Source organism: Syngnathus typhle, linkage group LG21 (assembly GCF_033458585.1).
Source record: "Syngnathus typhle isolate RoL2023-S1 ecotype Sweden linkage group LG21, RoL_Styp_1.0, whole genome shotgun sequence".
In the NCBI taxonomy this organism is placed as follows: domain Eukaryota; kingdom Metazoa; phylum Chordata; class Actinopteri; order Syngnathiformes; family Syngnathidae; genus Syngnathus; species Syngnathus typhle.
In genome coordinates, this window is record NC_083758.1 from 5,640,463 (window position 1) to 5,666,524 (window position 26,062).

The following is a 26,062-nucleotide window of genomic DNA, read 5'->3' on the forward strand; positions in this document are numbered from 1 at the left end:
CATAGAAAACATATTGGAATGCGGCCCCGTGGACTGGAGCTTGACACCTGTGACCTTTGACCATGATTATTCCCTAATGAAGTGGCCTGAAAGTGGTGGTGTACCTAATGGAGTGTCCGAGTGACGTCACAGATCTAACAGCCAATCAGCAGGCACTTTTCACTTAAGCTTTGACCCTGATTTTTCCCTAATGAAGTGGCCTGAAAGTGGTGGTGTACCTAATGGAGTGTCCGTGTGTCACACTCAAATGTAAACAAAGGCAACACTTTTCTCAATTTTTCTTTTAATTCTTTTCATATAAAACAAAGAAGACAAACACATTACAGTCATAATAAAAATAACGATGCCCTCTTTGTGTTGTCATTTTTTACTCTTGCTTGCGACTTGCTCTTGTGCAGCTTTCTTGGCTTTAACCATCTCCACCAATTCCTGTCAGAGAAATGAAAAATATAAACAAAACATGGTGGCACGTGTGGTGTCATTAAAACCGCAGCCGGCCACTTTCTCTCACCTTGTACCTCTTCATACAATCTTTCTTATTCCGTCCTGGCACGGATGCGGCTATCTTGTCCCAGCGTTCAGGCGTACTGACAGGATATGTCTTGAGGGCCTGCTCAAGAAGCTTCTGTTCCTCTGTGGTCCAGGGAGCGGCGCTTCCATCGCCACCTGGGGCTTGAGGTCACAAGGACAGCAAGAATTATTTAAAAAAAAAAAAAAAAAAAAAGACAAACCATTTCATCGTTGAACTTCTAAAATGGAGCACCCACCTTCAAATCTCTCCGATGGCACAGCGTTGTCAACGGTGGGTGGCACAGAATTGTGTTCCTTCTTGAATTTCTCAAAGGCTTTTCTGTTGATGTCGTCTTTCTGTAATGGATCTGAAGAGGCGACAGTTGGATGTGGATTGTGTTGGCCCCAAGCAAACGTTTTTCTAGGACTTTTATTTTGTTTACCAAGGCGTTGTAAACTCTTGGCTTTGTTGATGACGTCTTTGGCTGTCCTCTTCATGCCACTTGTCGAGTGTAAATTCATGTAGTTGGCAATAACTTCCCATCTTGAAGAAGAAGAAAAAAAAGGGCTTATGCAGCATGACTTGTAATGACTTGCCTGGATATTTATCCGCTGGCAGATTACCTCGCATTGGTTCCAGCAGGGAAAAGATTGACGGCCTTGATGAGCAGCTGGAGGTCTTCCTCGTTCCAGCCTTTGCCGCCGCCCCCTCCTCCCCCGCCGCCGCCGCCGTGCTCGGCGCTCCGAGAGGCCTGCATTGCCTGAACCTCAGCCTCCCTCTCCTTCTGGAGCTGTGCGTTCACCTCCAGCACCTGAGAGGGAAGGTAAAGATTTAGGCACACTTGTGCTCAGGAGAACGGACATGCCGATGACATTTCTTTTTTTCGTTTTTTTACCTGTTTCTCAACTGCAACTTTGCTGTCCTCCTTTGAAGCAGTGGCCAGTAACTCATTGAGGGTCTGCAGGCTGGAAGTGAACACAAGAAGACAAACTTCAAATTCATGTTGCTCAACATTTGTGATCATATCAACGCTCTGCTTGCTTTCTTTCACCTGCTGAGTTCGAGCCTATCGCAGAGCTTCTCCACCTCCTCCATCATCTTCACGTTTTCACCCTCACTGGCAGCAAAGTAATTCCAGTTCTGCGGCATGTGAAACGGCGCCGTTAGCGCAGCCCACGGATCGGCAGCAAACAATAGCGCTTGGTGTGGAATCAACCTTGCAGCTTGTCCTGAGCTTCTGCCGCTCCTTCTTGATGGCTTTCTTCTGGATCTCCTTTTCTTTCTTGGCCAGCTGGGCCGCCTGCTTGGCTTCTTCGTCTTCTTTCTCTTTCGCCAAACGAGCCACCTCCAGCTCAGCCTGTCGGGCCTGAAAACAAATGAGAATGTCATCAGCAATTCTTTGTTGCTTAAACCTTTCCCGTCGGGACTTACTCGCTCTTTTTCTTCCTGCTCTTTCTTCTTGGCTTCCACTTTTGCTTTCTTCTCAGACTCCTTCCGGGCCTTTTCCTCTTCCTTGAACTTCTTGATCCGGGGATCGCAACTGTAGGCGGTATCTGCATGGGACAAACGGAGCGGGTTCACTCGAGCGATTCCTTCACGGCATGCGCGCTGCACTGCAACGTTCACATTTGTAGTCTCTGTACCAACTAGTGTTCGTATTCGGATCATCTCCTCCTTCTTCCTCTGAGCTCTGGAGGCTCGATTCTGCTTTTCGATCCATCTCCGCTCATCCCGACTGCAAGGGGAAAAGACCAAGGGCTAGTCAGACACAGACAGACCAAAGAATCGGATTGGAGTGCTCAAAAGGTCTACCACTCAGCCTTTTCCTTCTCCTCCTCATCCAAGTACGAGAATTCCCGCCACGAATCAAAATTGTACCTGCAACACCACAAATCAAATCGCAAGACTAAGACCCTGAAAATACTTTGAGCTCTGAAATTGAATACGCCGTACCAAAAGGAGTAGAAGTTATCCACTTCCTCGAAGGAAGACGCCATAGTGCCGAGGTTGGGCACGTGCTTTTTGGTGGACCACCGGGAGTTCCTCTCAAAAACTGCAGGGAACACCTGGAAGAAGTTTTCTTTGCCCTCCGCCTTGGAAGGCACGCTGTTGTCAAATGTAGGATCGACACTGTCGAAGGCTCGCCTCTTCACGGGGTCGGACAGGGCTTCGATAGCTATTGGTAAGCAACAATGGCAAGACATCAATAGAGAGCAACCCCAAACCCTCGATCAATACAAACGAGTAACACCGCACCTTTAGTTATACACGTGAAGTAGTCATTATCGCCTTCTGAAATTTGCTCTCCCGCAGCTTTCCTTTTGTCGGGATGGTGCTTCAACACAATGGCTTTGTCTGTTGAGAAACAAGCGAGTATGTGACCCCAGGAACAAACACGACCAACTGGACCAGTACCATGCAGAAAGCATACTTACGGGCAGATTTGATCTGTTTTTGAGTCGCTTTGTATCTCAAGTGCGGAAGACCGAGGACAGCGTAGTGATCTTGATTCTAACACAGAAGGCAAGTTGTAAGCATATGTACAAGCCAATGAAAACAACATTGTATTGTTCTCAGTAAATCACAGTCAACATTCAAGTCCATGTTCCCATGATACATGTTTGCGCAACATTAAAAAAAAAAAAAAAAACACACCTTCCAGTCCTTTGGGTCGAGCGTTCGGAGCATCGGATGCTCTTGCAACTGAAAGTCTTCATCATCCGACTCCTCAGAGGACTCCTCTTCCTCTTCCAACTCCTGGAAGGAGGTGGACAGGTTCCTGTTTCTCCTCTTCACATAGGCTTCGAACCATCGGCCCACTGGCTCCACCTGAACCCGCACGGAGGCTGACAGAGGGATGCAAATGTAGGTATTCACAAATATGTACTCAATTACTAGTCACACTAGTATGCTACTCAGTCAAGCCTGGTCACTCTTAACGGAAGTAGTTAATAAATAAAATGTCCACGTTAAAAATATATGACCATGTATATGTATAAAAATTGTGTGCTATAACCGGCTGTTTTTATACCGGCACAATAATTTGACTGACGACTATCAATGTGTCACTCACAAAATGAGCTGCTGTTATGCAACAGTCACATAACTGAGCTAAAATAGCACGACTCACACTGAAATATCTTTTTGGTATGAGCTCTATGTTTTCTGTCTGTTTTGAAACGTATCGCTAAGCTAACAAGCATGCTAACAAACTCTTAAAGTGTAGCTTAGCAGACTAGCTCCCATTAGCCTCAGTCATTCAATCCTTACCGGCAACGTCTCGAAACACTGTCGTTTCATCGTTGTCCACCGCTTTTAATAACATTTTTACAATGAAGGCAACACGAACATTCAACCGCCACACTAATTAAATGATATATTTCTGAAGGAACTTCCAAATTCAGTAAAGGCTAACGAATGTTTGCGATAGCGACATGTGTCGACGCAGTCTGTAGGTCACTTCCGCCTACGCCGGTATGTCGCTGGGGCTAAACGTCACTTCCGTGATACGTCACTTCCGTTTTTAGGATTTTTTTTTCGTAAATTAAGGTCAAAGGTTTTGTACTTGTAAAAAATAAAACTCGTACGTGAAAAAATACAACTTGAAACTGCAAATAAACGTGTTGAGATTGAAATTTGAAAAATAAAAAATGTATTAATAAGTTTAATAATAATTTGCTTGGGGAGAGGAGGAATAACAAACCTTAGTGCCTTGCTCAAGGACTCTTGGACATGATTACCAGGCTTGAGGATAGAACCCACCACCTCCAGAATATTTGGTTGGCTTGGACTCACCCTCCCCTCCCAAAAAACACACCAAGTAGCATTATATCATCCAGCGCTTGGATTTTATTATCAAAATGTCGACAGACCAATTACCTCTCAAAAACGTTAATTTTTTGGACTGTCTGAACTTCACGTTTTAACATACACTTCTTTGTTCCTTAAAAAAATAAAACACATATTCAAACATGCCTTTTCTCCCCACAAGTGTGAAGAACAAACTTAAAAATATAGAGACCACAAAAGAAAAAAACCCCACACAAATGTACAACGTGACAAAATTTAAAGCTGCAAATACATTCTTTTACCAGCGTAGGAAAAAAAACATTTTTTAAACAATCAATACAAGCACTTTGGTCTCCTTCTACCGCACACAATTATGAATAATATAGAATTAGCAACATGCTAACACATTTGTCAGCATTTAAATTGGACGAGACTGATGCAAATGATCCACTGTAGGTTTAAAGTGCACGTTTGTTTTCTTTCAATAACCAGGCTGCTTCGACGTGACGAGCTAATACTGATGCACATAAATTGACCTATCGGATTGCCTGCCCCAAACTAACCATTTACATCGCCATTTGTTTTGTGTTTCGACTCGACTCGGGGGGATATGAAGAGAAAATACTGTGGAAGACATTTTTGAATGAAATGGGCAAATAAGATCAAATAACTTGTAGATTTAAAATTAAAACTAGTCACGATGGCTTCATTTACTTTCCCTTTTTGTTTGGATTTAACATTTCTTGTTCAACACAACCATCCTTATTTGTAGTCTTATTACTACCATCTTCCATATTTGTAGTTTTCTTTCTTTTTCCTCATTTCTATCTTGGTGAGTCAGCAAATTGCGAACCTGAAAATGTGGCAGGTGACTGATTTGCTGCCGATTGTTCACGTCATCCAATTTCGGGATTTGTACCTGCGTTGGAAAATGTAACTGTATTATTATCAAAAGCAGGCAGAACACACGAGTACTTTTAAAACAAAATAAAAACCAAAATTACAACGGTAACAACAACAGAAAATACAGCCATGAAATATCGCACTGCACTGAGAAGCAACAAAAGCGACAAAATAATATTCAGGACAAGAAAATAAAATAACTTAAGCTCAAGGGCACAAGGTGAGACGTCATAAATAGTGAAGTTAAATAAAAGGTGAAAACACTGAGCAGGTAAAATAGCTTGTTGACGGACAAAGCATGATGATACGTCGTCCTCTTCTTCTTCTTCTTCTTCAGTCATCTCAATGTCACGACTTGATTTTCCACAGCTGCAAACACACACGTATGTTATACATGTACGGACACACACGCTGTTGTGTTTGCGCCTTTTTTGTCACGCTCACCTTCAAGTTAAATCCTAACAGGTCTGAAATGACGCCCGAGACAGCGGAGAGGATGACCACCTGCGTGATGTTGTACAGCAGCGGGTTCATGGTCAAACCGTACAGCCGGAACGGACTATCCAGCTCCTGCGAAGCGACAAAGGCGTCAACGTCACCCGCGTGCACGCTTGATGACCACACACGCACACACACACACACCTTGAGTAGTTTGGTTGCCAGTTTTAAGACGTTGTTGACCAGCGTCAGCTCTTCCTTCTTGTTGGGCTTCTTCTCCATCTTGAGATACAAGTTGATCTGAGACACACAAACACACATTATCAGTACTAAGAAGCAAAGTGTGTGTGCGTGTGTTTTCATCCACCTGTTCAGTGAGCAAAATGGAGGTGTTGCTGTACTTCTTGCTGGTCTCCGAGCCCAGCGTGACGAACCTGAGCAGGAAGAGCGAGAGGCTGGAGCACCAGATCACCAACTCCCAGTTGTAGTGACACTCCAGGAACGGCTCTTGCGCGTGCAGCAACTGCGTGAGGACGAACGTCAGTGGAATCGCCGTGACAAGACGGCAAGGCGCGCTCGCGCACGTTACCTGCGCGCAGCAGATGAAGACGACGGAGAGCATCAGCAGGAAGGCAGAAGATACGATGACGTCCACGGAGCGCTGGGGGCCTCGACGCTGCAACGGAATCGTCATCGTTCAAAAGTGTTCAGCCAAAAAAAAAAAATCTTAATCAGGACTTCTTATACTTTAAGGTATGAGCGTAGTGACAGCCACATCTTGATGTTCTGGACCTTCTTCAGTCGAAAGTGAGGAACCTCTGATTTCCTGGCTCGTCGGGCTGAAGTCAGGTGACCAAATAGTTTGGCGAACAGCAGCCTCTGAAAAACACATTTATTTCATACACTCCAGTTTGGCAACAATAAATAGTCATCGTCAGTATGGTCCTCACCTGCTTGTAGGTCCTCTCGGCCACGCTCAGCAAGAAGAAGAAGAGCCAGATGAGGCACACCCGCACCATGAAGCTCAGCGTCACCATGGTGACCACCAGGGCTTCCGAGCCGGAGCCGCCGCCCAGCGCCACGGACAGCAGCTCGTTGGCTGACAGCGTGGGTAGCCGGTCCAAGTCGCTGTGCTGAGCAAGTCTGACGACACAGAAAGTAAACATCGGGGGGAAAAAAAAAATCGTACCGATTCGTCACAAAGTAATCAAGCCACCTGTAAGCGAAGGGCGTGAGACCCAGCGTGACCGACACCAGATTCCCAAACACCTGGTAGCCAATTCCCGGAGTGTAAAGATTCACCTGGAACACGCAAACACGTTAGGATTAAATTCAAAATGAAAAAAGGTGCGTTGGTGGTGCGCTCACTCTATTCATGATCATCCCACTGATCTCCAGGACGGACATATCAGCTTTCTTGCACTCGTTCCCCTCCCAGACGATGGCGCTCACTCTCTCCAGGCCCGGGTTGGAGCTGTGGAGCCAGGGGGCATGGCCCTGAGGAGGAACAGAAAGGTTAGTTTCCAAAAAAATCAACTGGACGGTGTTGCGTTTGCTGACCTGGTGGAAAGGGTCGTCTCTGTACTCCTTCTTGGTGGGAGGACACAACGGCGCGTCTCCTCCTTCTCCGTCTGCGGAGGAGGACCATTCTCGTGTTAGGCACGCAAGTGGAAAAGTGTTTGGGGGCTTGGCGGACTCTCTGACCAGTCTCCGAGGTGCAGGACGACCTGCACTCGGCGCAGTGCAAGAAGTCCTCCCACAGCAGGTCCTCCGTCTCCGACTCGTGGCGAGTGCTCTCAGAGTCGGGCGTCCTCAGGCTGGAGCACCTGGAGCTGCAGCTGGTGCCCGACTTGGGGACATCCTGACATACAGAGAAACATTGAGAGGTGTGTGTGTGTGTGGGGGGGGGGGGGGGGGGGGCATGGGGGGCCAGGACTTGACAGACCTCCGCGGTGTAATGTTTCTTGTAGTGTGTGCTCTTGCGGTTTCGCAGCGCACAGTCGACGTTAAGTCTTTCGACTCCCCTGCGGAGGGCGATGCAAGACGCCTCGGGGTCCTCCTCGCTGGACGCCTCGTCCGACGCGGGCCCCTGTGAAACACCGGCGACGTTGAGAGTCGTGACTATGTTTTCGGGGAGTCGCGCGGCGCCTCGGCTCACCTTGCCGGCAGCGGCGCTGCGGGCGGCGTGCGCCTGCGGGGGCGGCCCGCGGGCGGCCCAGCAGGCCTCGTCCAGGCGGCTCAACAGCTCGCAGCGCTGCAGGCCTTCCTCGCTGCTGCGGTTGGTCACGCGGCCGTCCAGCGACACGTAGCCGTTGTCCGTTTCCGTCGACTTGTCAATGGACAGCTTGGACTTCTTGGACCTGGGGCAAATTGTCCACAATTTCGGTCTTACAATTCCGCGCCTCAATCGGTTCAAGCAAGAAGAAAATGCCTCACTTTGGCCACTCGCAGAGGAAGAAAGGAAATACACACCCAGCTTTACACAGATCATGCCAGAAACCGTGGAAGAGAGTGCCCAGGCTTTTTGTGGCGCTGGCAGAGTAGGAGAGCGGCGCCCCCTCCTGCGTGTTATCGGTAGTGCTAGAGCCGTCACCTTCCCTATGCACCTCCATCTGGGAGGCCTTCCTCAACTTCCTTCAGTCAGGGGGAAAGAAGGATAGAGCACAGAAAGACTTAGTGGCCGCCGTTTGGGAGCCTTGCGAACCAAGCCCAACGATTGCACGGCCCATTTCGGGCGTGCGACGATCCTTCCCGAGAAGAGAAACGTCGAGGTGACATTCCCAAAGTGAAAATGCAGACACTCCAAAAACACACAAACTCCAAACTTTGCAATTGTGATGGAGAGCCTGATCAATAATGATCAATTGAAAAAGAAAAAAAAAGATCTAAATTTGAACGAAGAGACTCTCCATGGCAAACAAGTTTTTTTCTCATCACCTGCGTCTCTTGCCGCCGAGGCCGCCGGAGGCCGGCTTGGGCGTCCGGGTGGAGACGATCTGACAGTGCACGGTGCCCAGCAGCAGCATGAGCCAGATGGCGCCCAACACCTCGGTGGCGGGGATGCCGTGAGGCTGCGGGATGCTGGCGTAGAGGAGGGCCGCCGCCGCTGTGGACATTTAGAGGAGGCGGAGTTATAAATGTTTTGAAATATTCAAACAAGCTCGCCAGGAGCCACACCTTGCAAGACGTAGAGAGCCAGCAGCAGGAGGAAGATGGCTCTGGAGGTGACCTGGATCCACCATCGGTAGAAGAAAGGGAAGAAGACCACGCGCACGATGCCCTTGCGAGTCAGCGAGGTCCACGGGCTCTCCGGTTTTGCTTTTGCAAAGGCGGAGCCTTGGGAGGGAGGCAAAATGAAAGAATGACGGCGGCGCTCGTCAGCACGCACGCGCTTAGGGTCGGCCTCTTCTCACCTCGAACCAGGTCCACGTCGATGAGGTCCGGCTTGACGTGACCCGTCTTCTTTGGCTTGTTCCTCAGGCCCTGTGGGGAGGACGCAAAAAAAAAAAAAACTCAATGAAGGCAGATTAAAAAAAAAAAAAAAAAAGTTGCCATTTGGGAAGCACACGGTACTTTCTACAAGCGTTAGATGCATTCCTACTGGGTGCGTCGCATCGAGGTGCGCGGACGGAACCCACGCGACAAGATGCCGGCTGGCTTTATCCATTTGGTCCCTGCTGCGTCACATACCCGATTTTTTATTATTTATTTTAGTCTACTAAGCCACACCGAACCCGTGTTAAAAAGACATCGAGCACACGCCGCCTGCACGTTTGAGTCACGCGTTGTCGACTCGTTCTCCTTCAGGCCGACCCAAACGAGGGGATCGATAGTTAGATTTATCTTGGCATTGCCCTTCCAAACAAACCGCTCGCTCGTGTGCTTATCTGAGAGCTATTTGCGGCTTCTTATCTTTATAACGGCCACTCGGCCGCGTCAAAAGCTTCTCGGAGACTGTGAACGGCTTCCTTAGATAAACATTGGATCAAAACCAAAACCTTTTTTTTTCTTTTTCTTTCATTTCCACTCGGGTGTCACGTGGGCAAGCGTGGAGGGGTAAACACACCAAACACAAAGGCCCGGGCCGCTCGGGGGGACGGACGGACCAAACACAAGCGGCGCTACGTCTACGCCGCGGAGTCGGCGAGCGCACGTGCACCGCGCCGGCCGCCGCTCAATACTCACCCGGGATATAAACTGAAGACGAGGACGATTGAGAGGGAGGATGGGTGAAGATGGAGAGGAGGAAGTGGGGCAGAAAGGAAATAGTTAAAAAAAAAAAAAAAAAAAAAGAAGACAAACACTGGACGAGGACGGAGGAGGGAGGGAGCAGACAACTTGAAGAAAGTGAGAAAGAAAACAAATGAATGGCGGGCGGTGGCCAAAAGCAAATGGGGAGAGGAGCACCTTGATTTCCCGCTGCTCCACCGACTTCTCCCAGATTTGCTGGTCGTAGGCGCCAATCTACGAGACAAACACAAGCACAGACTCGTGAAGATTTCGTTTGACGACACGGATTCATTGTATTCAGACAGACACTAAAGGGTGCTGAGGCGCGCCAGCGTCATCTGTCCGTGTCACGTGGAGTGAACAGACTTGGCGTGGCATTGCCGTGGCAACAAGATAAGCGCCGTCCGTCCGTGAGAGCTGGCAGGGTTCACCTACTTTGACCTATTTCTTCCACACAGTGCGGCGAGACTCCCGTGGTGTGCCGCTGCGGCACTTGCTGAGGGTTGCCATGGCGACGCAGTCGCAGGAGTGGGGATTATGATGAACAACCCGGCGGCTAACTAGGAGCTGCTAGCATGCAAGTTAGCTCATAGGTGATCTTTCTGCGAAAGCGAGTGGGGCATCTCCGTGATGTCATTTCCAGTCGACGGCAAGACAAAATGGCCGCCCCCGTGATGGATCGAGAAAAACGTGGACTTTTCTGCTGAGTTCATATTTCGCAACACTAACCGAAGTAGCACGTTTCGACGAGAGGCGGCGCAAATAAGATGTTTTGGCTTGACTTCCCCTGCGATATGAAAAACATCTCACTCCAGTTTTGCATGTATGAAAAAGGAGAAGCCCACTCGTCTCTCATTCATGACTCAGCGCTCCTCCTCACGAGCTCACGCGGCAACCATTTGACTCAACAATTCGCATTGCCCGGGGAACTCCGATCACAGCTTGAATGCAGTCAGACAGATTTCGTTTTAATTGCACGTGAGTCACGTTGTTGTCAAGCGGAGCGCGTCTGCCAGAGGAAGGGAAAATAACGAAAGCCAAGCCGGCTGAGATACACGTAAGGTGAGAGGCGAGGAAGGGGGGGGTTGGAGAAGGTCGGCGGGTATCGATATTAGTCCAGCAGCGGATCGGATATCGGAAACCACGGAAAAAAGACGACACGCGACACCGGCTTGCAGGCCCGTTTTGTATTCTGAACGTGTCGGGTCCTTTGGATGGCGATCATGCATACAGCAAATGTATTGGGACGCAGGCTTGTCAATAATTAATTATCAATCAGGGGTTGCAGAATGAAATCGTCAAAGCAAGGATATTTTTGAATGACCGAAGTACGCACAAAGTTCACGATGGGACGATAAGTGCTGGCCATAAAAGCAGCTTCTCACCTTTTTCTGGTACCACACCACGGCATCTTTCACTTTGGAAGCCATTTACATGTCACCTCTCGCCGTCTGGAGCATCTTAGACTGGAATGGAGAGGGGGGAGGAAAAAAAACAAAAACAATTCACACAGGAGGGAGAGGAAGGCGAGTGTGACAGAGCAAAGCGAGCGCACACGCAATTTGAAGGCAGGCGTGTCCGGACTAAGGACGGCGGGGGGAGGGAGGGGCGGACCTGCGCGGCGAGCACACGTGTGCGCACATTTGTAACATGGCTGTACAAAATGCAGACTTGTGGTTGGAAGGCCACTCGGTCACACCACAAAGTATGACGCTTGCAATAAAATGCAGCGCAGGGCTCCGCCCTTAACATTTGGGCGTTGACACCAATTTGTTATGCGCATGCGACGTGTCACTTTTGACAGGCACATTCTTCTTGTTTTCTTTTTTTCTTTTTTTGTTACTATGTATAAAAAGATGGAAAATTCCAGCATATCAAGGCCGCGCCACAAGCCACTTCCAACCCCACCCTGTTGTGTTGACGCCAACGTCGGCATTCAACAGGTGCCGAATGATGGACCCCCGCCGCTGGGATGATGTCATGCATTTGAAGGAAGGCTGGACTTTATGCTAAAGCAGGAACGATGACACAAGGCTATGTGACGGCCAACCGGATCGAGGATGTATGCACACTGGCTCAGTTTTGCTCCTCTTATTTATTGTGTTATTTGTTTATTATTTATTCATCACTCATTATTTATTTATTGTTTGTGCCTTCTTGTTTTTATTTTGGGTCGCCTACTTGTATGTCTATCGTGTACTATGCCTCGTCACCGTGGGATAGAGGAAACGGAATTTCGGTTTCTTTGTGTGTCTTGACATATGAAGGGATTGACAATAAAGCAGACTTTGATTTCTTAGGGGGGATATCTCAAAATTACAAACCCTCAAAATGAAAGCTTCACTACATGTTTCCGTGGAAATGCTGAAGAAAATTATCGGGAAATACAAAAAAAAAAAAAAAGGGGGGTCAGAGCATTCCTCAAGGGGGCAGTGCCCCCGGGCCCCCACTAGTGCCACGACAAGCAGGAAGGAAGCCAGCTTGTTGAAATTTGACGATGTGGTCAGCAAGTGTCTGGCTCCTTCCTTGTTCTTGTCACTTTTCTCATAAAGGTCTTCCTCTACTGTCAAGCGTCTCACGCTGACCGTAACATGGAGTGCATTGCCATCTCGCCCGCGAGATAAGCGTGATAAAGCGCACGCGGCAAGGCCGTGCTCGCTCGATCAAGAGCGGTGGGGAGTGCCCCGAGTGCCTGTCTATCTTGACACAACAGGCGGAAAGAAAAAGACATTTATAGCAACGGGAAGACTCTCCGGCCAGAAGTCGTCTGAACTTCTAATCCTCCGGGTTTAAGGCACTTAAAGGCAGAAACGGTTGGCTGCAACTCCGCTTCACCAGTTGGCCTAATATGGCCTCGAAATTGCAGATTGTGCACTCATTTGAGAGGGAAAGCACAGCAGGACCCTTAAAAAAAAAAAAATGTTCCCAAAATACACTGCGGCTTTGGGTGTGTATTTCGGGAGCACAAGCAGACGTCTTAATGCACTCAAGTCACATGACACCAAACACAAAGTGCAGCACACTGGCCAGTTCCACAGAAATTCAGTTGAGAGGAAAAAAATAAACAACTGCTGCGCACACATCGGGGAGGCCGTTAAGAGCAAAGTCATCCCGAGCCTGGGGGGGGGGGGAACAACACTAAATATTGAAGAAAATGATAGCATGGGACAAGCCTCACATGGAACATTCCACTGACGGAGAGCTTTTAACTTGCAAACCATGTCAAGACTCCTTTTGACCTGTGTTGGATTTTGATGGCATGAGAAATAATGCGTGCAAAGTGTCATGGAAACGCATGAGAGGAGGCAGATAAACAAGGGCGGGGCACGAGATGGAATTCATTTCATACACATTGGGAGTCATAATTGGGTTATGCAATGGAAAACTTGAATTGACACCGAGTTGGACGAGTTAGAGTTAACTCAGCTAATTCGTTCAGTGGAACTTTAATTGACACCTTTGGACGAGTTTGAGTTAACTCCGCTAATTCGTTACGTGGAACTTGAGCTGTCCCCGCCCCCCCTCCCTGTGGCTGCTCCATATTTCATGATGGGTGCCGGTTACATCTCTTGTGCCACATTGGAAAAAGTGCCGGGCTGCCAAATGAAGGCGGGCGAGCCAAATAAACACAGGCGCACCCCAATGATGGGTCGAGACTTTCCATCCGGCCGGCTATGGGGGACAGGGGTGGACTCGTATCCTCTGATATTGACTTCCGGTCAGCCGACAGCGCGTGGGCAAAACTATTGGGACACTCGTGGACAAAAACAGCCTCGCTCAAAGTGTATCGTTGAATATAGACTAATGCGTTTCAGGGGACAAAAGAATGCAACTTAAGTCAGCAATGTGAATTAACATACCAGCGGTGGTGAAAAGTCTTGACGCTGGGATTGACAGGCTCCAGGCGGTGACTCTGCACAAGAAATGAGCATCACACATCAATGATTTGATATTCAATAGCGACTCAGCTTTTCTGCAAGGGACAACAGCGAAAAAAAAAAAAAAAAAAAGGGGGGGCTGCTTCCTCCTACGTTCACACTTTGAACATCTGCAGCTGTGAGACAAGGCAGCGGGCGGGTGATGTAACAGTAATGCAGCAAGTGATGTAACCGGCCCAGCGGCGCGACGGGCTCGCTCGGCCGGGCATCGCAGGTGCCCGATGACAACTCAGAAACAAATACAACGCAATAAGTGACCCTTCATCACAATCCATTGTATCCATGGCAACTAACATCTTATGCCAATCTCTCAGCTTGCACAGCGGCTCGCACTAACAAGTTGAGATTCTTTTTTTTGGGTGTTAATTGTTAGTCTAACCTTCCATCTGACACACCTAATTATCCCACACTATGACAGAAGAAGCATTCAGTAAGCACCGACTAAATAAAGGCCGTGCCATCCCGTCACCTTTTGACCTCACCCAACAAACAATCTTCCCTGACAACTTAATCCCTTTGAGGAAAACAAAAATAGTCTCAATCTACGCAAACTTTGGAAAGGAAACATTTTCGAGTATGAGAACACAACCTTAAGAGTTTACCTTTAGGCAACGTTGTCCGTGTCATGGGTAATCTAGTAAATCAGCTTCACAGCAAACTCTTATCAACCAAATACGTTCAAGTGCAAAGCTACGGATGTAAACAAAGGTTCCTTTTTGCCGTTTTAAAGCGTGATGTACAATAAAAACAGTCAACGAGCAACGCGCACACAACGTGTTCTTCTCCTTTATCCCTTTTCTAAGCGTTTTCTAAGCGCCCCCCCCCCCCTCCCTGCAAAATGAGAAGCTAGCTTAGGAGCTAACTAGCCAGACGGCTATGCTACCCGGCGGCCACAAAGACCCCCCCATTCTTGACCCAGACATGCAACTGACGGGGGCTGCAGCGTCTTACCTCGCTGACGGTCAAAGTTGCTCCCGCCGCTCACAATGGATAAAAAGAAAAGCTTTACGCGTGGAGCTAGCCAGCCCGGTCCGTGGTGTTCAGAGGCGGCTGGGCATCAGCTCGCTGGTTCAGCTTGTTGAGCTCCTCCGAAGCTGAGTGACGAGCAGTGCAAAAATTCAAGTTCACTTCACTCGCCCCGACCGTAAAGACCCACTTAAAGACGCCTCCACATTTTCAGCAGTCGTAGTGTGTCCGTGGAGAAACAAAGCACGTCATAAATGCGACTCACCATCATTAAACAGCTTTAAACCGCATAGAAAAAATGTAAGAAGACAGTGGATTGTCTACCTCTAGCGGACATTATTAATTCCTGCAGCTGAAAAAAAATTGCCCTGCGTCACGAGCACGGGGACTATGGTGAAAGCACTTGCGTGACGCAAGAGGTTGGTAACCAATCAGGATTCAGAGTGGGCGTGCCAATCACGGATAACGGATCTACTTTCGCTCGCCCATCTTCCAGATATCGTCAGTCCAAAACCTTCGGAAAACACTCAAAAAAATTTATTTAAAAAAAAGAAAAAACATTCAAACAGTAATGATGTAGGCCATACGGGAAGATGGAGAGGCTGGTCACCGATGTAGGAACACGCTGAGTGAGTGACATCGTCTGCGGCTAGCTTCATGCTAAAGTGCTATGAGAGCTAGGTTAGCATTTTAAATATTATTTTGTGTTTGCATGTGCACAAATGGATTCCAATAATAAAACCCTGTCTAGATTGACAATACATTTAGTCATGTTATTGCATTGACATTTTTGAAATGTTATTCCATCCTAGCCTGTTTGTCTCCTGCCTTGCCAAGTCAAGATGTCCCTGGCGCAGAGGGTCTTGCTGACCTGGGTCTTCACCTTGGTCTTCCTAATCATGCTCGTACTAAAACTGGATGGGAAGGTAGGACATAATGCATAAATTGCAAATATGCAATAATGATGAATCGTTAATGTGGACATCAGGTGCAGTGGAACTGGTTCCTCATCTTCTTGCCGGTGTGGGTCTTTGACGGCATCCTGCTCCTGATGCTCACCATCAAGATGGCCGGTCGCTGCAAGCCAGGTTTTGACCCGCGGAACGGCTCGCCGGACCTGCGTCTGCGCGCTTGGTACCTGGCGGCCATGCTGCTCAAGCTGGCCTTCTGCCTGACGCTGTGCGCTAAGCTGGAGAAGCTGGCAGAGGTGAAGCTCACGTTGGTGTGCATTCCACTGTGGACCATGCTGGTGGGAGCGCTGGTGGAGCTTGGCTTCAATATCTTTCCAGAGAGGAGAGAGGCCTGACAAATGATGGAACAAAAAAATAAATAAATTAGACTACTAAAAATTAGATTACTTTGAACAACACACTGGATGATTACTTATTTGTTACCATTATGTTGAATATTTGTGATTTGAGAATGGTTTATTTTGCACAATTTTAAAGCTCAATTTTGCATCCAAAGTCAAGTACTGTATTAAGTAGCTGAAGTTCCACATTGTCAACCGACTAAATGTGACGTGCTGTTTAGAAATGACCCTGAATTTAATGAACAAACAATGAATGATACTTGTTATGTCTCATTTGCATTATTTTGCACTGTGCCAATGTAAATAAATGATAATGCAGTCAATGTGTCGTGGCACATCAGCAAGAAATCGAAACAATACGCTGACCGAAAGAAAGAGATTGAACTTCTTCTGAGAATGTCAATATTTCATCCAGTGAGCCTTTTATTAGTTTGGCTCTTATTTATTTAAAGTAGAAACCCTTCTACGCGTTTGTCTTTACAAAACCTCTTATATACACTACAGTGCTGACAGTGAAAAAGAAAATGGCTAAAATCAAATAGAAAAACACACACTTGATAAATAATCCTGAAAAAAACAAGTCCCTGAAGACTTTCTAGGGTCATTGCGAGTTTGAACACAAATAGAAAGATGTCAGGTTTTTCCATTTCTGGCTGACCACACCTGAACTGTTTTAAAAAAAAAAAAGCTTCATATTGTCCTTCACCTCTCAAGTGAAGCCTTCCGCAAGTCCAAAAAAAAAAAAAATAGATGAGAACTAGCTTACATTTTGGAAATATTTGCCACTCTAGCTGCGAGACTAAATGGCAGAAAACACAACTCGGCTTGCTGACCATTTTTTAAGGCTTTGGTCTAATTTTCCAGTGTGTGTGGGCGAGGGGGGGGGGGGTCAAAGTGGGAAACTTTGGGCTGATGAAGCAACACAACAAAATCTCTGTGTGAACATTCCATAGTTTACAGTTGAGGACAGGCACTCGGGACGGGGGGGGTTACTGTCGTGGGCTACATTAGCAAGTGGGGAGGACGAGACAGGAAACATTCCACGACTGTGCGACAGCAAGAGACAAATAGTTTCAAAATTTGGAAGCAGAATGTCCGTCACTATGCGCTTTTGGAAGTCGACATTCGTGATGAGCTGAAAACCCATCTCGGCGGTGTGTGCATAAAAAACTCGGAAGAACACATCATCTCCCCTGTGGACCGCCGGAAATGTCGTGGATGTACGCCGAAGAGGTTGAAAAACGGGTCACTTTTCACTCGGCAGTTTCGAGAGTGCATGATGATGACTAATAATAATAATTATTCGTTGGGCTACCTGCCGTTTGTGACATCGTGCCGGTAAGACAACATGGCGACGGCTCAAACCGTGGGCGGCGCCCCGCTTTAAAAATAGTAACATCTCGGGAGGAAGTGTTATCATATTACGTAATATTGTCTCGGCCATTGTATTACAACACGGGCGAGTGTTGTGTTTTTTTTCTTTTTGTTTCATAAAACGTCTCGGGCACAATTGGAAGCATTAGCTGCAAGTTGAACGGTAAAACGTCAATCTTCCAAAATGAGACTCGGCTTACCTGGTTCGTAACACTTTTCAAAGCATACTGGGACTTTTGAAAACCACTTTCCTTTTTACATCATTTTACAACACCAGCAAAAGGAAAGCTGTACAATTTCAACTGGGAAAAACCAAATTGTTGGGTCGAAAAGCCCTAGAGACTCCGCTCCTCCTCGTCCTCGCTGTTTGGGGGGAGTGGGGGGAGAGGGGGAGGCGGCGGGGGAGGGGGAGAGGCAGAAGAGGAGGGCGGTGGCGGGGGAGGCGGGGTGAAGGTGAGAGGTGGAGGATGGTGAGGCGGGGCCGGTGCCATGGGTTGGTAATGGGGGGGAGGAGGGTGGTTGGGGAAGGGCTGGGAGGGAAGGAAGGGGTGCGTGGGGTAATGTGGGGGGTAGAAGGGCTTGGGGTGAGGGTGGAAGTGGTGGGGGGACATGAGGGGGGCCATTTGGGGGTAGTAGTGCTGGGTCTGGGTGGTGGCGTCACCCGGGTGTGGGGGGGGCAGGTGCAGTGGGCTGATGTGAACTGGGTGGGGAGGCGGCACCTGACTGAGGAAGGGGGGAGGAGGTCTGTGGGGGAGGTGCGAGTGAGGCAGGAGCGGCGAATAGGAAGGGGGGAACATTTGGGGGAGGTGGTGGGGAGGCGGCATGGGGGGAGGATATTGCTGCAGGTGGTGAGCGTGCGCGAACGTCCGGGGGCTCATGTCCACGCCGTGAGTCCACTTTTCTGTCGGCGCGTGAGTCCGTGCGTCGCCATAGGAACCGAGGTGGGCGTGGAAGTCCGAGGACGCGGGAGCCCGCCGGTCGCCGCTCGCTTCCGGGTTGAAGCGCGGCGAGTCTTTGTCCTTCTGAGGGGAGGGGGCCACACGGGAAGACGCGGATTCCGGGGAAGGGTGCGGGTGAGAGTCTGGCGGGGGCTTGGGGCTCTGCGATGAAGACGAGGAGGAGGAGGAAGGGCTGGCAGCAGCTAGCGGGTGGCGTAAAGACGAGGAGCGCGGCGAGGAGGTCATTGGGGACAACGGAGACGAGCTGGAAGACGGCGTGGTGGCGCTTGGCAGATGACGATGATGAAAGTTGTGATGAGTGTTTTTTGTGGCTTTTGTGTCAGGCTGGTGAGGGCGAGGTGATGAAGGTTTGCTCCTTTTGGGAAGTTCTGCTGTGACTCGGCTCGGCGGCAACTGTGGACGTTTGGGCCTCGCGTCATCCTGTGCAACCTCCTTCTCCTCCGGCTTGTCGCTCGCTCTCGCTTGCGAGTCCACTGAGCGCATCGGCGGCGGACAATCAGAAGGCGGCAGATCTTCCAGTGTTGGCAACGTCCTGTTCCTGGCTGCACCCAACTCCTCCTCCTCTTCCTCCTCCACTTTGATCCTCTCCTGTTCCTCGCCCTTGGTTTCTTCCATCAGGTCCAGCTCCTCCTCTTCCTCCTTCACTTCCTCTCCCTGGCCTCCCTGCTCGTACTGCCGTAAGCGGACGTGCCAGGCCAGGCTGCAGACGGCCGACACGGTCTTGAACTGGTGGACCACGTTGCGCGGGATGAAGTAGACGTCGTCGTGACATAGCCGGATGCGGGCGTAGCGGATGCCCTCCCGACGAAGCTGGTTCAGCTTGGCATCGTCCACCCATTGCACACACTGGGACAACAATACAACAAGATGGCGGCATCGTGGGATTAAAACCTTGAAAATTCAACATTGTCATAGTCAAGATACTTGATTCGTTTGAAGACCTGCGAGAGCGGCGGTTCATAAAGATCCAACTGCAGCCGCTGAACCACGTACGGGAAATCGGCGGCGTGGAAGCACACCACGTCTTTGGTTACGCGAGGAGGGTCCAAGCTGCAAAGGAACGCAGATGTCACGTCAGCTTCCGTCCGTCCGTCCGTCCGCACTGACTTACCCTTCTTTGTAGCAGACGGCCTTCAGCACCCCCACCGCCGCCGTGGTCTGGCGCTCGAAACCCTGGCCGATGTGGTCGGCGTGGGCCCGGGTCCTGTCTTCAAAGAGCATCTCCCTGGGCTCGCTGGTCCTGGGAAGGGACTGGAGGAGGTTCTTCACCTCGTTGGTGGAGCTGTGAAGGAAACTAAATCTAGTAGTAAAACCCAATAAAAAGTGGAAACTGTTCTGGGCTGTGTTCTTACCGTTTTCTCTTGAAAGGAGACTTTGGTATGTCGGCCACCGGGATCATCTGCTCTCCCGGCCTCACCCACATGATGGGCCCGTCGTCGCTCTCGTCGGGGCTCATCAGGCTCAGGCTGGACATGGTCCCCCACGGAAGTGTGCGCTAGGAAAAAAATAAAGAAATAATCACATCCGTTTGCCGCCCAACTTGTGCAAAGCAACATTTGCGCGTGCTTTGTTTATTCAGCAGGCAAGGGACTCACCTTCAGGAAGGGCGACTCCTTCAGCATGCCGAGGAATTCCGGAAAGAAATTGCCCGCCTCCTCATCCACGGCTCCCACCAGGCTGATCTGCCTCATCGCCCCGGCTCGGTACGTGCCGTGGCTGTAAGTTCTCTTCACCTGCGGCGGCGACAAGCAAGCGTTTTGGACCTTGCGTCAAGATTTTGGCTGATGATGTAAAATGCCAGCAAGATGAGGAGCTTCGAGCTCATCGGGGGTGTGCCTGCTTTTTTTTTTCTTTCTATTTTTTATTTTTATATCCGCGGTACTTAAAATAGTCAATGACCTAGATACTGAAGGATCAGGTTTTTCAAACGACCTCATAAATGCAACAACCTCCGCCTCACCGCGGTTTTATGCGCTCGCTTGTGGTCGCGGATGTGGCTCAATGAGACGAAGTCCATTTGAGCACTGCGTCACAACAAAGCCGCCGCGTCGCCCAACACACATTTTATTACATAATCCCTCCGCCGTGCTTGGCGACAAATGAGTTGCTCGAATGCGCTCAGAGTAAAAGCGCCGCATTAGCCCGCCGGCGCCTTTTATTGATTCTCGGCGAATGGTCCAAAATAACCACGGCTGCCGAGTTAACGCCGGGGACTTTACCTGAGAGTAGAAATTCGCCATTGTGGTGGTTTCGATGTCCTTCTTTCCCAGGATCTCCATTTTGACCGGCGCTGACGAGAACTTGGTGGAAAAGTAGTCCAGGAAGTCGGGCAGGTAGGAGGCTTCTCCGTGGACGATGCCCATGACGTAATGAGCGGCCTAGGACGCACAGATAAGAAAAATGAAGTCTCTGCCATTTATAATGACATTGTATCACGTACCTGCGCCGAGTCCTCGCTGAAGGCCAGCGTGACAAACTCCTGAGCGAATCGCCGCCTCTGGGCCGCCGAGAGCGAGGCCAGCTGCGAGGCGTAGGCGTGGGCCACCGAAGCGCCGCCGTTGGGCTGCGTCTCGATGTGGATGTAAGGGGCGAACTCCAGGCCCGAAAGGCCGGGATGGATCCTCTTGTGCGGGGACGAGTTGACGTACGGCGAGTGCAGGTGGGCGCTCTTGTTGTTGGGCGGGGGGTGAACGGGCAGGGGCAGTTTAAACGGGGACGCCGCGGCGGTGGGGGAATTGTCGAGGTGAGGCGGCGGGGAGGGCAAGAGGAGCAAGCCGGCGCAAACGGTTTGGCACGAGCGGTGGTACATCTTCACGCGCTTGTGCTTCACCCCCTCTTTGTGTTTCTTCTTCTTTTTCTTCTTGACTTTTTTCATTTGCAGCTCCGAGTCCAGCTCGGCTTGGACGCCTCCATCTGTCGGGGGGGGGGGGGGGGAAACGAGTCAGCCGACCGTGAGACGTTTTTGCGGTCGAGCCGGTGACTTGCTTGCCATCGACTTTGTCATTTCTCACACGCCGACCCCGCAAACCACTGGCGGATTTTCTTCCGCAGAACTGAACCGAGGCATTTACAAGTCATCAAATAGCGTGAAATGGAAATCCTGGAGAGCGGCTGATACGAGTCAGGCCGCATCTCCTGGATTGCCGCGGGCTTTTAGTTATTTATGCGCCTCGTGCGGTCTGTTCACGGAGGCGGGGACTCGCCCGCGCGTCTGTGGCAATTGTTCCCCCAAAGTGGACAGGTAGTAGAAAAAGATAGCAAGCCGGGATATACGTGCTGCCGCGTCAGCAATCTTGCGCCGTCTCGTTTGCACTCCGGGCACGTTTTTTTTTTTTTGATGGCACGTAACGCGGCAGTGAGACGGCCTGAGCGCACACTGTAATACAATGTGTGTGTGTGAGAGAGAACAATAAAGAGAGCAACAGAGCGAGGATTTGCACACAAGCTACTAATCCAAAAGCTCTTTAGATCCCCCCCCCCGACACACCCACACACAAGCGCCCTCCCCCAATTCCCCTTTCTGCGAATCCACACACTTTCCCCCCCGAAAGTGTCCTCGAGCCCCAAGAGAAAATTATTTGGAAGCAAACGATCGACGCTGGTGAGTGGTTGTGCTTTATTTCGGGATAACCGATCAAACCAAAACATTGATGTTATTGTTATTATTAAAATGCAGATTCATTTATTACTTGTGTGTATGTGTTACAAAACAATGCATAAGAGGACTTGGAGGGAAAAAAAAAAAGGGGGCAACCCACTAGTCGACATTAAAGAGCATCTGATGCGTTCCCACACACAAACGCGTTAACAAATGGCCTCGGCGCTCGTAAAGCAGCCGCTTGCCACTTATTGATTTCCTTTCGTCGTTTCCTCCGGCCGCCGATGGCCCCCGCTTCGGCAGTAAACTAGAACTGATAAGATTTTTTTTCTCCCCCTTTCCGCTCCGAACGGACTTGGAAAAATAAACACTCCTTTGGATGCGTCAAATTCACCCCTGCCTTCTATTTGGCTCACATGACTGGCGAGTTGCCTCGGAAGCAACATTTAATGCCTAATAATGTTTCTTTTTTTTTTTCTTCTCATCAAGCCCTCCGCTGGATGAGGGGATAAAAAAAAGAAAAAGAAGAGCCCCACAAGGACAGAATTATCTACGGTTAATTTGATGTGCAGCCACCGGCTATGAATGTATGAGAGACCTTCAAATGCCTCCCCGTTCGGTTACAAATTTTTGATGGTGGCAAAAAAAGAAAATCCATATCTACCTTTAATGGGCTGCTTGACCTCTCCATTCTCCCGCTTGATGTCGTTCATCACTTTGTGCTTCTTCTTCTCCTCACGCTCCTGGTCTTTAGTCTTGTTCAGGAGCTCTGCAGGAACAGAAAGGAAGGGATATTTTATCATAAATAAAAAATGGCACAATCCCTTGTACGCAAGATTAAAGCGAGACTTGCTATGATGCATGATCACAGCACGCAATGCTCCCTGGAATATTGCAATATGCTTATGATATTTTATGATTGCAATTCCAAGGTGACATCGAGCAGCTTTTTTTTTTTTTTTTTTCTCCCCCTCCCCAGACCCATGGAGAGCACGGACGTGCGGAGTGTGAAAGTGAACACGGCGGGGTTGCGGCCGCCGCTCGCACCATCAAAGTGGAGAATGCTTTCATGGAGGCTTAAAAAGAAGGCTTGAAGGGGCAATGGGAGAAGAGGCGACATGACGCTCCTTCCATTTTAAAATATACCGTTTGACATTTTAGTGGATCCTTTCGCTTCCACTTTGCATGCGGACTTGCCTTGCATGGTAACATATAAGGGTCAGAGGTCAATGTGTGGCACGAGTTCCCTTCAAGGCTCAAGTCAGTAAGTTAATAACGGCGCTGAGGAATTTCGGAAGGGCATTATTTGGCCACTTCGTAAAATCTGACGGCCCGTGTGAATATTTACTCGTATTTTGACATCTTGAGTGCGGTTGTGTCCACAACGCATCTCTGGACAGCTGCCATGACTGTTCACAGCGCGACCTCTTAAACTAACCAACTAGAAAAGGGTGACATCATTCACGCGGCAACGCTCGCGTACATAAACGCCCGATTGGCCTCGAATGATGTAAAACCTTTAGCATAAAGACACAATGGCCCGCTCCTCTGCAGATTTGGATCACGAAAAGGAGATTAAGACTTCCTCCTGAGAAAGCCACAAGACAGCACAGATAAAACCATGTCTTCATGGACCAGGACAAAGCCGTGATTCTGGATTCAGCGGTCGTCCACCTAGTAGGAGATGGAAATGGAACTTTTCCAAGAGAAAAGTTAACAAGCCGATCCCCAAAAATATTTGCTACTGTACAGCAACGTTGTCTAAAAGACATTTTGTTGAAATGATCGCTGAAGGTTAGGAAACAAAACGTGTCTAAAGTAACCGAGCATGAATGGAGCGGAGGGGGGCGTGGTGCTCTACCAAAACAACACTTGGTCCATAATGGCGGGCGCCTGTCATCGTGTTATGACAGCGGCGTGTACTTTGAATACACTCCGACAATCGAGGCACAATTCGACGTTAAATACCCCGCGGGTGTTAAACCGACAGTCACATGACACATTGGCTTTGTTTGTTTTCGGGATTATTTTATGATCTATACGTTAGCTTCCACCGCGAGGGTTCAGCGGGAGCTGGCAGCCATTAGCCGAGGGGGGGTTGTGGCGTAAACACCCCCCTTGTGTTCCAGTCCAGCCAGTTTGACGGGCTCCCTTTCAAAACGTCCGAAAACGGGACTGTCCAGACGAATTAGGCGGCAGACTAGTGCACACTCTCGTTAAGGGGGAGGGAACATGCCAGACAAGTGGCTGAATGTAACACTTTGGAAAATAAGAGTTGACTCAACTTAATGGAATTGTTGATAGGTTCAAAGACACCGTGGCCTACCTTTATGTTGCAACGCGACATCCCCATTTTGTCTTTTGATTGGAGAAATGTGGTCGAATCTGCCAATGTCGTTGTTAGCGGGCGTCACGAAGAGTTTCTTTTTCGCGTCTCCCTTCTCGCGCTGTTTATCCTTGCTCGGCTTCTTGATTTTAGGCGCTTTGTGAAGGAAGAAATCGCTCTGCTTTAAGATTTTGTGCCCAGTAGCGACCGCCGCTTGGCTTCCGCCGATTGTGTGGACCAAAGCGGCGGTGGCGTTGACCGGGCTGAGGCTCCACAAACCCGCCGCGAGACACGGTTGCTTCGTCGGCTGCTGGAGTTTCTCCTTGCCGCCACAGTTGCCTCCCAGCAGCCCTCCATCCCGGACGACTTTCTTTGGTTTGACGCTCCTCTCCTCGACTCGGAGCTTCTTGGGCGGCGGCGCGCTCAAGTCTCGCGAAGACTGCGGGCGGTTTTCGGACTTGGGGAGCGGGTTTGCAACGGGGGCGGTCGCCGCGGCTCCGCTGCTGAAGCGAACGGAGCTCGGCGAGTCCGCCATCTTGAGGCTTCTCTCGCTAGTATTTACGCGCTCCGCTCAACTGGCGCGAGACGTGCGGAGAGGCGGGGGCGGGGCTTGACTGGCTTTGATTGACAGATCCGGAGGGGGCGCTTTACAGTGCAGATAATACTATGTAAAACTCAATAGTAACAACTAAATTGTAATTTTTTTCCCCCTTAGAATTGTACTAATTTATCCCAAACCGCACGTTGCCACTATTTTACCGCATTTCCTCGTCTGCACTGATTTCCTGTGTTAATAGATTTTTCCATCAAATCAAATTTTAGCTCCTGTGTTGCCAGGTTAATCTAATCTGCCCAGTGCATTCATAATAATAAGTGCTAGTATGCCTTAAAATAATAGATTACTTTGTTCCATGACCACGCTTTTATCTTAAAAGTGAAAATTAAGTCCTTTTTATCACATGACATTCATCATGTGAGCCCAAGGGCATTTTGACGTCATCTCCAGTCTACAGCAGGGGGAAGTATAATGCCAAAATGTCTATTCAATTCTTAATTTATCAATGTGATAATATTTAGAATACTGGGTTTAGACTTTTGGTCAAAGATTTCTTTTGACTTCCATTTTAAATCATTTGACGAGCAATGTGTGTAGCAATTTTAACACAATATTTGGGCCGTCTATCACAAACCACTAGTTTACACAGCTCCAATTGAACAGTCTGAGAAATAGTGGATGACAGCGTGTGTTTGTCTGCGGGCTGGAAATAAAAATGAATCCATCAAGGGGATCCGCTCGCCGCTTTGATCCAATTTCCCCAAGAGGATTATCTTATCTCCCTTTCACACGCAGAAACCACATCATTACGCAACGTCTTGTGAACCGTCCGGGCCTTGTGTACACTTTGTGTATTCAAAATTGACTATGATATCAGAATGAGGCAGCCAAACTTGGAATGAGGCCATTATTGACAGCGCAAGGAAACGATCGTCGTGTCTGGATTAGAGTGTAAACAGAGCCATTAATGGCAAAGTCAAAAGTTCACTGTGGAAAAACATGCTGGGAATAAAACGGAAGGTATTGTCTACAGTAATTTCATCAAGAACAATCTTGCTTCATTGCCACCGCTTTTGCATCCTGTATTGTGATGCAAACAGCTCGCCACGCAATTCACAAAAGCTAATACGACAAGTGTTGCAAAACACGGCCTGTGTTTCCC

At 49.1% G+C, this 26,062-nt stretch overlaps 4 protein-coding genes across 10 annotated transcripts; 1 reads left to right on the forward strand and 3 right to left on the reverse strand.

Moving 5' to 3' along the window:
- Nucleotides 1–266: 266 nt before the first annotated feature.
- dnajc2 (DnaJ (Hsp40) homolog, subfamily C, member 2) lies at nucleotides 267–3,990 on the reverse strand. The gene is made up of 16 exons (XM_061269216.1): nucleotides 3,782–3,990; nucleotides 3,167–3,357; nucleotides 2,947–3,022; nucleotides 2,768–2,866; nucleotides 2,465–2,687; nucleotides 2,324–2,389; nucleotides 2,155–2,246; nucleotides 1,943–2,064; nucleotides 1,728–1,877; nucleotides 1,563–1,651; nucleotides 1,407–1,476; nucleotides 1,135–1,322; nucleotides 954–1,054; nucleotides 768–878; nucleotides 512–672; nucleotides 267–429 (listed from the first exon to the last, which is right to left on the reverse strand). The coding sequence occupies exons 1-16, from the start codon at nucleotides 3,834–3,836 to the stop codon at nucleotides 361–363; spliced, it is 1,863 nt and encodes a 620-aa protein (XP_061125200.1). The 5' UTR covers nucleotides 3,837–3,990; the 3' UTR covers nucleotides 267–360.
- A 342-nt stretch (nucleotides 3,991–4,332) lies between these two features.
- On the reverse strand, nucleotides 4,333–15,094 carry LOC133145466 (protein PHTF2-like). Of its 5 annotated transcripts, none has more exons than XM_061269012.1 (21): nucleotides 14,761–15,093; nucleotides 13,732–13,784; nucleotides 11,257–11,337; nucleotides 10,049–10,105; nucleotides 9,827–9,838; nucleotides 9,055–9,124; nucleotides 8,819–8,977; nucleotides 8,579–8,747; nucleotides 8,114–8,275; nucleotides 7,800–8,001; nucleotides 7,587–7,730; nucleotides 7,346–7,502; nucleotides 7,010–7,272; nucleotides 6,858–6,943; nucleotides 6,592–6,784; nucleotides 6,389–6,520; nucleotides 6,231–6,317; nucleotides 6,009–6,164; nucleotides 5,846–5,941; nucleotides 5,648–5,773; nucleotides 4,333–5,572 (listed from the first exon to the last, which is right to left on the reverse strand). In XM_061269012.1, the coding sequence occupies exons 3-21, from the start codon at nucleotides 11,299–11,301 to the stop codon at nucleotides 5,552–5,554; spliced, it is 2,337 nt and encodes a 778-aa protein (XP_061124996.1). In that variant the 5' UTR covers nucleotides 11,302–11,337; nucleotides 13,732–13,784; nucleotides 14,761–15,093; the 3' UTR covers nucleotides 4,333–5,551. The 5 variants fall into 5 exon arrangements, with proteins under 5 accessions (XP_061124996.1, XP_061124995.1, XP_061124998.1 ...); XM_061269011.1 differs by having other exon boundaries at nucleotides 7,010–7,138; nucleotides 7,202–7,272; nucleotides 7,587–8,001; nucleotides 14,761–15,091; XM_061269014.1 differs by lacking the exon at nucleotides 9,827–9,838 and having other exon boundaries at nucleotides 7,010–7,138; nucleotides 7,202–7,272; nucleotides 14,761–15,089.
- Nucleotides 15,095–15,210: 116 nt separating this feature from the next.
- LOC133145119 (transmembrane protein 60-like) lies at nucleotides 15,211–16,346 on the forward strand. 2 transcript variants are annotated; one of them, XM_061268253.1, is made up of 3 exons: nucleotides 15,211–15,456; nucleotides 15,588–15,701; nucleotides 15,764–16,346. In XM_061268253.1, exons 2-3 carry the CDS (start codon nucleotides 15,618–15,620, stop codon nucleotides 16,079–16,081), a joined length of 402 nt encoding a protein of 133 aa, XP_061124237.1. In that variant the 5' UTR covers nucleotides 15,211–15,456; nucleotides 15,588–15,617; the 3' UTR covers nucleotides 16,082–16,346. The 2 variants fall into 2 exon arrangements, with proteins under 2 accessions (XP_061124237.1, XP_061124236.1); XM_061268252.1 differs by having other exon boundaries at nucleotides 15,211–15,404.
- A 146-nt stretch (nucleotides 16,347–16,492) lies between these two features.
- Nucleotides 16,493–24,920, reverse strand: LOC133145117 (lysine-specific demethylase RSBN1L-like). Of its 2 annotated transcripts, none has more exons than XM_061268246.1 (9): nucleotides 24,345–24,920; nucleotides 22,683–22,787; nucleotides 20,861–21,333; nucleotides 20,640–20,798; nucleotides 20,016–20,153; nucleotides 19,773–19,915; nucleotides 19,532–19,702; nucleotides 19,362–19,470; nucleotides 16,493–19,266 (listed from the first exon to the last, which is right to left on the reverse strand). In XM_061268246.1, exons 1-9 carry the CDS (start codon nucleotides 24,877–24,879, stop codon nucleotides 17,797–17,799), a joined length of 3,303 nt encoding a protein of 1,100 aa, XP_061124230.1. In that variant the 5' UTR covers nucleotides 24,880–24,920; the 3' UTR covers nucleotides 16,493–17,796. The 2 variants fall into 2 exon arrangements, with proteins under 2 accessions (XP_061124230.1, XP_061124229.1); XM_061268245.1 differs by having other exon boundaries at nucleotides 19,532–19,714.
- Between the last annotated feature and the right edge of the window lie 1,142 nt (nucleotides 24,921–26,062).

Excerpts from the sequence above, each read along its gene's own strand:
- dnajc2 (XM_061269216.1), bottom strand. The coding sequence starts at position 3,836 with ATGTTATTAAAAGCGGTGGACAACGATGAAACGACAGTGTTTCGAGAC. Across the intron at positions 1,652-1,727 it reads AGCTCAGGACAAGCTGCAAG|AACTGGAATTACTTTGCTGC; the intron begins GTTGATTCCACA and ends CACATGCCGCAG. Across the intron at positions 1,477-1,562 it reads GATAGGCTCGAACTCAGCAG|CCTGCAGACCCTCAATGAGT; the intron begins GTGAAAGAAAGC and ends GTTCACTTCCAG.
- LOC133145119 (XM_061268253.1), top strand. The coding sequence starts at position 15,618 with ATGTCCCTGGCGCAGAGGGTCTTGCTGACCTGGGTCTTCACCTTGGTC. Across the intron at positions 15,702-15,763 it reads TACTAAAACTGGATGGGAAG|GTGCAGTGGAACTGGTTCCT; the intron begins GTAGGACATAAT and ends TGTGGACATCAG.
- LOC133145117 (XM_061268245.1), bottom strand. The coding sequence starts at position 24,879 with ATGGCGGACTCGCCGAGCTCCGTTCGCTTCAGCAGCGGAGCCGCGGCG. Across the intron at positions 21,334-22,682 it reads GGTCAAGCAGCCCATTAAAG|ATGGAGGCGTCCAAGCCGAG; the intron begins GTAGATATGGAT and ends CCCCCCCGACAG. Across the intron at positions 19,916-20,015 it reads AGGAGTCGCCCTTCCTGAAG|CGCACACTTCCGTGGGGGAC; the intron begins GTGAGTCCCTTG and ends TTTTTTTCCTAG.
- LOC133145466 (XM_061269011.1), bottom strand. The coding sequence starts at position 11,301 with ATGGCTTCCAAAGTGAAAGATGCCGTGGTGTGGTACCAGAAAAAG. Across the intron at positions 6,318-6,388 it reads CACTACGCTCATACCTTAAA|CGTCGAGGCCCCCAGCGCTC; the intron begins GTATAAGAAGTC and ends ATTCCGTTGCAG. Across the intron at positions 5,774-5,845 it reads TGGCAACCAAACTACTCAAG|GAGCTGGATAGTCCGTTCCG; the intron begins GTGTGTGTGTGT and ends GTCGCTTCGCAG.